Source organism: Pundamilia nyererei, unplaced genomic scaffold (genome assembly GCF_000239375.1).
Source record: "Pundamilia nyererei isolate P.nyererei 1_Seehausen unplaced genomic scaffold, PunNye1.0 scaffold00315, whole genome shotgun sequence".
NCBI lineage: Eukaryota > Metazoa > Chordata > Actinopteri > Cichliformes > Cichlidae > Pundamilia > Pundamilia nyererei.
Genome location: NW_005187716.1, coordinates 384,897 through 394,340, shown reverse-complemented (window position 1 = coordinate 394,340; position 9,444 = coordinate 384,897). Strand labels below are relative to the sequence as shown.

Genomic DNA, 9,444 nt, shown 5'->3' with positions numbered 1-9,444 from the left:
AGGAATGAAAGGACGAGAAGGAAGGAGGTGGAGGGCAGAGGGAGGAAAAACGGGTACTATGTCAATTACTTTCACATACAAACACTGTACTCTTTTCAGACGAAGGTCTCAAGGGCAAACTGAAACGCTATCCTACACTTAACCTGTCTCTCTTCATTATACAACAAAAGTGTCCACACACACACATACAAGGGGAGAGAGCGGTATCACACATCAACAATTAGGATGAATGGCATTTAGCTTCCAATTACATGGACCATAGAAACATAGAGAGCGGAGTCCAGGCCTTCTTACATCACTGCAGAGCCCACACATAACGTTTCTTATTATAAACTTCATATGAGCTCCAGAGTTTGGGAAGTTTGGTGCATTCAGTGACTTCATATAAACATGCTTTGTATTTCCTGTCAAAATAACTCAACCAAATGTTCACAAGCATGTGCACAGAGACGTTCGCCCACTTTATCCAGTCACTCCCTGCTTTTTGCTCTCCATTAATGGCTACGTAACTGTGAAACACTCATCTTCTGGGATCCCTTCATCCATCTCTCTGTGCAGATCGCATATCAGTCCCTCTGGTGTCTGAGCTTTGTTCTCCCTCTCTTTGAGTTCTTATGCACTTAACAGATGCTCCAGCCCCTGTCCTTCTTATCTGGGCCAAGTCTCAGTGTTTTGTCTCCTTTTAAATGCAACCCGCAGGGTGGAGTACAACAACTGGGTCTTCTACAAGAGAAATGGAAAGTATGAAAGCTGTACCTGGCAACTCGCTGTGCTATAACTGCTAACAAGCCACGCTGCGTGCAGCTCGGCTCGAGTATCAGGTAACACAATCAGAGAAACATTTGCTTCCTTCGTGAATTTGTTTGGCAAACTTAAAAACGCCTTTTCTATCTCGACATGCTCATTTAAATGTTTGCATATGTTAAATTCCGTGCGGCTACAGAATTTTAACTTGACTTTCTCGCCTAATACTGTTCTATGTGTTTGCACATGGCCAAGTCATGCATTGCTGCATGTAAACAACTGTGATGCATGCTTTCCTGCTAATATCGCCTTCTAAATCGGGAGTCCAGTTGTTCCAAAATAGCTCAGCTTGACAATGCAGTCACATTGTAGGATACCAATGTGTAGACAGAGTGAAAATTTTAATGTTGCTGGTCAACATTTTAGCTGCGAGTTGACTAAAAAAAATTTAAGACACATTTAAAATGAATTTAAGACCATTTAAATATTTTAAGGCTGTTTATTAGCAAATACGCATTTAAGATAAAAGCTTTATAAGGACTTGCAGCCACCCCGGCCAGATTTGACAATTACTCTGGCAAAGAAAACAATGAACTATCTTTTTAATGAGAGCCAGTTTAATATAGCATCTTGTTTATAGTATTGAGTTTTTGCTGACATTGATGTAAATGCGTAAATTTAATAATAGGCATTTAGTTTGTGCTTTGACAATAAGGACCTCCAAGTCTGAGGTCACAGTTCTCAGCTGGAAAGGGGTGGGATGCCCCAAGTGGGGTAATTTAAAGGGTCTTGTTCACTGAGGTGTGAGTGGAGCATGAGACTGGTATACTGGTGTGGTGTCAGCAGTGATGCTATATTAGTCTGTTGTGGTGAAGTAAGAGTTAGCTTGAAAGCAAAGCCGCTGCTCTACCAGTCGATCTACGTTCCTACTCTGACCTACGGCCCTAAGCTGTGGGTATCCACTGAAACTACGAGATGGCAGATACAAGGAGAAGGAAGTGAGCTTCCGCCAAAGGGTGGCTTGGCCCAGCCTTAAAGGTAGACTGTGGAGTTGGTAGTTAAGGAGGCGCTCAAACTGCAGCTGCTAATGCTCCACACAAAAAGGACCCAGTTGAGATTGTTCAGGCATCTGACTAGGATGCCTCCTGGATGCTTCTTGGTGAAGTGTTTTGGGCATGTGAGAGCAGGCCCCGGATTAGACCCAGGCCTGAAACTGCCTGCGTTGTCCCCCTTGAAAGAGCTAGAATAAACGTCAGGGAGACAGGGAAGTCTAGACATTTCAGCTTAGACTACTGTCCCACAACCTGGACCCAGATAAGAGGCAGAAGATGAATGGATGGATGGAAATTTTGTAAACTTTCAATTTACACAAATAGCAGAGGAAACAACACAAAAACACCTATGAATATAAAGCAGATAAGAGCATTATCTCTACTGCCCTCGGTGTTAAAACACATAACGGGGTAAAACAAATGGTACAAAAAGGACCCGTCTCAAGCTGAATGGAAGCATAACTATGATGTGGAAAATATTTGTAGGGACCCTCTCTCAGAAAAATGGGAAAAGTGCATCAGCCTTACTGCAAACATGGACATCATGTCTGTCTCCAGGTTAAAATGTGCATGCTTTCATTTGACAAATCTCAAATGTTTAAAAGGGAAATGTCATGCAAAGAAACAGTCGGTTCAAGGCGCTCAGTGTAAGAAAATTCTCAAGTGACAAAAGATTTATTGAAGTCTGAGAGTAACAGTCTAGCAAAACTACCAGTGACTCAGACTGCTGATAAAGCTCCAAGAACATTTTTTCCCATACATCTGCTGAATCTGCTCCCTCCTGTTTTACCTGGGTGGACAGTTACTCTGGTTCAGTTTTTTTCCTGTTCCAAGTTTCCAAACGTTTCACCAAAGAGCAAGCCAGGACCAGATGTGCAAACTCTCTGATGACATATAATTGTGCAAAGTTAATGGCTAAAAATCTGAAATCTAATTACTTCATTTTACTGCTGCTGGTTAGACAAGACTGTTGGTCTGAGGGAGGTCTGTGAAGGAAGACACAGGAAAAAGAAGAGGTGGTTTTTGCAAACACCCTCTGGCTAAACATGATGTAGGCTTATTCTTGAGATTAAAGTTAAGTCTTGACATTTTCAGACAAGCCTCAAGAGGAAATGATGGAAAAAGAAAGGTTAGCAGGGAAATGTGTATAACTCCTGCTTTAAAAAGAAAATAAACAGCAAGTTTATCATCTCTTACCCATGACACCACTCTGCCGTTGAAACATGGCAACTTGGCACTGTCGTCTGAAATCTCTTCCTTCACCACCCTGAAGAACAGAGACACACAGGGAGGTTCAGTAGGTTTGAACGGTTCTGGTTTTCTGACATCATGATAAGTGTGATCTGTATGGTACACTGCAGTGGAGAAAAGAGGGCTGAAAACGACATTAAGTCATAGATGGAAAAAGTGAAAGTGCGGAGGGGAATTAAACAGTTTACATTACCGACACATTACATGAAATATATGAGCCCGTGACAACAACACAGCTGCACCAAATCAAAGTGCCAGGGTTAACTCAAAACCCATCTGGGTAAATCATCAGCTTACAGCCACATCAATGCAGCTGCAGTCGATCACACTCATATTAAAACTGATTTCACTGAAAAACTGGACGGCTGGGAGGAGGATCGCATTCGGCCAAACCTGAGGAACATTTTCTAAAGAAACAAAAAGGATAATGAGCTTAAAGGCTTTTGTTTTGTGTTTTTGGTGGGTGGCTACATAGGCCAGTCAGATTACTTGCTATGAAGAGTAAAGGCAATAGAGATAAGAAGGGGTTCAATTCATGGTTGAACAGAACCTCTCTGGGAGGTACAAAAAATTCCTTTATATAAGAAAAACTTGGTTTAAGGATAAAATAAGTTACATGTTTTTGATTATAATAGGGAATTGATTGTATAACACATCCAAGTATCTTAGCAACACTACCAAACTAGGGGCTGGCAAAAAACACCCCTGAAGTGTGACGACAGCAGAAGAAAGAAACTAGTGTGACCCAGTCGAGTCTCTCAAAAATATCTCTGAAATGAAATGAAACGAAACAAGGGCACAGAAATTGTATTAAAAATGTTTTGGATTCAGTCAGCAGAGGTAGAGGAAACCTTGCCTAGGACTGGCTTTTTTAGCATTTGTAGTCACACACCAGGGCTTATCTAATTGTTGGGGTTCTCTCTGTAACAATGTACCATCTTAATCCTGCAATAACCCTGCAAGTATCTTTGAGCGATTGCTGTTGTGAACTGGGACTATATAACTAAACCTGAACTGAATTATACTGGCTCTTTACTGGATAGGCTATTAGGGGAGGATGATCTTTACAGTAAAGCTGATGAGCCTCTGTTACTTCCTCTGGCACAAATCCATCACCTTTCTTGTTCTTTCGGACTATTGTATTAACAAAATTGCACTTATTCTTAAAGTGTGAATGCGACTTCCACAGTGTTGGCGAGGTGTTGATTGTTCAGTCATTTTGCAAATATCTTAGTTGTACACAAAGGAGAGCCAAAACAGTCAGTCTCCTTCCTGCCCTCAGATTCCTTGAATGTAGATCAAGTTGATCTAAATGTAATGTAGCAGTATTGTAAGAGGTTTAAATGAATATTAAAGCAACATTTAACTAATTTAGCTTCAGTTAGCCCCCATTAAAAGTAAACTCCACACCAGTATAAGTACAAGCTTATCACTGGGATCCTGCTTCTAATCTTATTTCCAAAATACCACCCAAGTCATGGAGCCATGAAGCAGCACACTAACAACAAACATCACAAAACTGCTTCACAGACACTGTGGAATTTCTTCTTTTACCACAATGAGCTAAAACACATTGAGCCTACTTGTGAATTACACAACCCGGTCAACTAAATCTGCATGCAAAGCCATTACAGATAACAGCAGCTACTTAACATTAATAGCCAACATGGTCTAAATTCTTTAAAGACAACACATCCGTCTGGCAGTTTTCCCCTCCTCCATCTAAGACTTCCATGTTTACAGAGAGGCAAACACTTGGCTTCAGCTACAGTAGTTCCAAGAGACCGAGCTGGGCGTAAGTGCTACATAGAGGACACTTGGCTGTTCAAGCGTCTCCAAAAGTCTCCTTTTTCCAGCTTCACATGCCAGCGTACCTCCTCTTAAGTGTGTGAGACTTGGTCAGGCTCCACTGGGCTTTTGTAAGCAGCTGTTGAGAGCTGGTTTTGTGGGTGCATGCTAGCATACAGCCGGATTGTAGTGGGCACTATTGAGGATCTGCTGCAGGTTTTGAGAGCCCTGTCTATGTGGCTACTGACGTAGCTAACAATTTTTTTTTTCCTATCCATTACGCTTTTTCAGCACAAATCTGCACCTAGACGGCAGATGGACAGATGCACAAATTGTCTGCAGAGTGTAAGATTGTCGTCATTCCTCTGTCCCCCAAACAAACAAGAGACCACAGTCGAAAGTCATTTCACTCACATACTGAAATGCCTCGAATACAATGCATAAACAACTCTGAAATATGCAGAGTCCTGTTGGATTAACTTAAACTTTTCCCTGCCGACTACCATTCTTCAAGTCCCTTGCTACCCTTAAATTCCTCACTCTCAACACGGCATTGCTGTTCTAACAATTAATCTTACTCAAACAGCTCCCTGATCCCTTCTCAGCGCACATGTATACAGCAGAATATCCAGTGACTCTAAGTGAACACCACCCTGTTCCTTCTCTCCCTTTCTTCTCCCCATAGACACCCCAGACACCCAGCAAATGGCCCCTGTCCAGGTCCAGGTTCCTAGCACCAGCCCTGGCCTGCTCTGCCACACACACAGATCTCCTCGACAGCTGGCCTCAACCCAGGACAAATGAAAACACACACTATTACACACTCCTCTCCTGGTTAAGAGAGAGCAGGGGGAAGAGAGGGGGAGAAAAAGTCCCTGCTTTGATTGGACAGCTGACTCAGAGCTATGTTTGAAATTTTTCATCTGAACTCAGTTGGAGATATTCAAATGAGAGAGCATGATGCCAGACAGTGCAATTTAACTTAAAGACAGGCCATACAGTCTTTGAGAGTTTCCAGAGGGTGGCTCGTTTGAGACGTTTAACATTTAGTACTCGCACACAAGCACACGGGGTCTAAACATAATCATGTGTTACCCAGTTACACAGGGACAAGCTCATAATCTGACAGTTAACTTACAAAGTCTAGTAAAGGTAACATAATAAACCGACACGCTGATTGAAAAGCTCGCCAATTATCTTACTGTGCACATGACAGCTGCACACACACACGCACTCTTTGGGACATTAGACTAAAACTAATACAACAGACCTCCAAAAAGTCTGGAAAGTTTCCTTTTTGTTAAAGTTTCAAACTTCATGTTGGTAGCGTCAGTTTGTGGTGCTTTTGAAAGGAAATTCAATAGAAAATAAACAGTCAGTGAGCAGAGTATCAAGTAACATGTTTTCTTCATGTTACATGTAATAAACAGTAAATGATTATATTAGTATATATATATATATATATATATGGAAGATATTTGAAAGCATCACCTTAATGGTGAAGTCTCTTTTTCTTGCAGTTATTTGACCTATTTAATTGATTTTTATTTCAATCTTGTGTATTTTTATCATTTAGTTCCAATGTACACCACTTTGTGTTAGTTTTAGTTCTTTTAAACTGTTTTATTAAAAAAAAGATGCTATTGTATGGTATGCTTAGGTGATTGATCCCAAATCCTAAGGCGCTATATAAATACAGGCCATTTACCATTTAAATATGGGTTTCAAATACGTAGGCCAAACATGGCCACCATTGTGTACGTACTAGTGACAGACAACTTGTCTAAAAACCTATGCCATAAACTGCCACACATCTCCCTAGAAATGTAAGTACACATCGTCGTCTGTGCAGCTCCTACGGGTATAAATGCAGACAACAGTGTTTGGCACTTGCTTGGGCTCTACATTACTAGATTTGCTGCAGAAGCAGAATTCAGACTTTTAAATCTGAGCTCACTCATACAACAGCAGGTTGCCAAACACAAGAAAGCCCCACCATAATGCTGTGTTAGAGATTTGTATGAAAGTCCAGATTTCCAAGTTCTCAGCTGGAACGTACCCCTCAACTTGAATTTCCTACTTAGAAAAACGAAGCAGTCCCATAAACCCCGAGGTTACTATCCAAAATGGTACTGGTAATGGTAAAGAGTATAAAAACTACAACTTCTGTACATTTGTGACTCACTAAATAAGCCATATGTAGAGCACAGGCCAGGCTCCAGCCACGAATGTGCTGCAGCGTTGTTTTTAAGTGCAGAAAAACAAACACTATACTGCATTACTAGTGCTACACCACTGGCTCTACCTTAATCAAGAGCAAAACAAATCCTGTTTTTCCTCTCTTTTACAACGTTCCCACTAAACACTCTAATTCTGGAGTGACATCACTTTGTTCACTTCTATGCAAGCAGACTTATTTTCACAACCAGAAGAGTCGCCCCCTTCTGTTTATTACAAGGTACTTCCACATCAGCGTCACTTTTCAGAATTGAAAATCATGCCCATCCATCCAAAAACTATCCATCTTTTATATACTGTCTAGGCTCAACGCTATGATGTAAACAGCTCGACTACATTAGGTAAACTGCAACTTCCAATTTTTATTTATTTATATTTTTTGGGGGGGGGGTTGCAGGCACTGGTTAGACCAGATGCACAGTATTTTTAAACAGATCTGATATTGATGTTGCTTCTGTTGACAGCTAACAGTGGCCCACCAGCTTTGTCAAAGCCCAGTGAAAAGCCAAAAAATCCACCTCATCTCCGGGTTGATATTAGGGCTGGCTTGGCACAGGCTCCCCTGGTGCCATCCAAACGGAGTAAAAGAGGCAAATAGCCCAGACCAAATCTTCATCCAAGACTACAATGTATTTAACAGAAACCCTAAGGGTCTCTCGCTGTGTGAATAAACCACAAACATGCATTCCTCTGCGCGAAAACACACAGCAAGATTGAATTGATAGAGGCGAGGAGACGGCTCTTTCTAAGGAAGTTTAGGTTTTGTGTGTGTCTGTGTGTGTGTGTGAGGAATTGGGGGAATGAACGGATGGCTGGGAGGCCATAGTGTTAAAGAGGGGAGACAAAACCCGAAAGAAAGAAAAGGCGAGGATTTCAGCAGATGATGGACTGAAGGAGGGAGGGAGGCATGAGGATTAGGGCAAAGAAAAGCAGCAGGGGCAGGGAATGCCTCCCATTGTAATGATGATGTTTTCTGAGAAAAGTCCCAGCCGACACAGCTACCTCTGGTATTTGAATATTCATCACCACTCATTACAACTTTCTGATTAAGGCCGGGCTTGGGGGACTGGGGTCCAGACAGGCTGGCTTCATGCATGTTCACCCTCCCTCGAACCATAAGTTACCCCCAGCGACAAATATACCACAACTGCTCACAAGATGGGATAGAGTGGTTTTAGAGATACAAACAGCATTTTCTCCCACAACTATGTACGCACGTTAGCTCTGGGAAGTCACTCCTCCGATCAGAAAATCCAAGCACAACAAAAGGGGGGCTGCTTTCCAAAATTTCTGTGCCTACATTCACGTTTGCATGATGGATCTCCTTATTTTGCATGCAAAGCTCACAGCTCTCCTTCTACTAGAGACAGAGAGAGGGGAAGGAAAGAAATCACTGCAGCTCACCCGAAGTCTTGGTCCATAGACTTGAAGAAGAACTTGTAGTTTGGCTTGTTCAGGACCTGTTTAAAATCCAGTAAAGTGATATTTTCGGCAGCGATGGGAATCTTCACCAAATACGGCGTCTCCTCCTCGTCGATATGATAAATTATTTTGGTTTCCGCCATCTCTACGTTTGCGGTTTCTTTTTTCTTCTTCTTTTCCTGCCGACCTGGAAGTTTCCGAAAGAAATACACACACACCGTGAGGCGAGGTAGCGATAACTTTGTGGGGCAGTTAGCTGGCGGCGGAGCTAGCTTAGGTGGCTAACGAGACGGCAGAGGTGAAACGATGAGGGCCACCGAGATTTTCGGTCCGAGCCGGAGGACGTAGGGAGGAAAAACCCTGCTCGAAGCTCGACTTCCCTGGAGTAAAAACTCGCATTCCCACTGTTACCGAGAGGCGAGGGAAAAAATACGGGGAAGCTACATTCACACGACCTAACTCCCAACAACTTTTCCCCCAACAAAAACATACAGGGGAGGGGGGGTCTGAAAACTTTTCACCACTTGTTGCGAGCCAACGCGGCGTGTGACGTAAAGACGTACCCCCTTCTTTTCTTTTTTTTACGTACCCTTCCGAACCAGACACCCCCCCGACCTTGTAGTATTAGTATTCTTGCATACATAAATAAAGCGTCTCTAATGGTATTTTATACTATATATTCACAGCCTGTTCACGTTCATATATTTTTCTGAATGTTTCTTTTAATACTTTTTTTGTTTTTTAGTCTAACATTTTAATAATGAGCTTTTATTTCCATCAGTTGGTTAAATAGTATGGAGCATTAAACTTCAAGACTGTAAATGATAAATGGACTGGTGCTTAAATAGCGCCTATCTACTCAGGTTAAACACTCAAAAGGCTTTCTTACTGCGAGCCTTCATTCACCCAGTCACACACATTCATAAAGTGCTTTTATATGTCCATAAGC

The 9,444-nt window shown here is 42.1% G+C and overlaps 1 protein-coding gene across 1 annotated transcript in view; it reads right to left on the bottom strand.

Moving 5' to 3' along the window:
• Positions 1-9,030, bottom strand: part of dvl2 (dishevelled segment polarity protein 2) — a 22,763-nt gene extending 13,733 nt beyond the window's left edge. The window contains exons 1-2 of the mRNA XM_005751556.1: positions 8,478-9,030; positions 2,994-3,063 (exon numbers count right to left, since the gene is read on the bottom strand). Coding sequence (XP_005751613.1) covers positions 2,994-3,063; positions 8,478-8,638 — 231 coding nt within the window. The 5' untranslated portion in view covers positions 8,639-9,030. The remainder of the gene's footprint in view (positions 1-2,993; positions 3,064-8,477) is intronic.
• Positions 9,031-9,444: the final 414 nt, after the last annotated feature.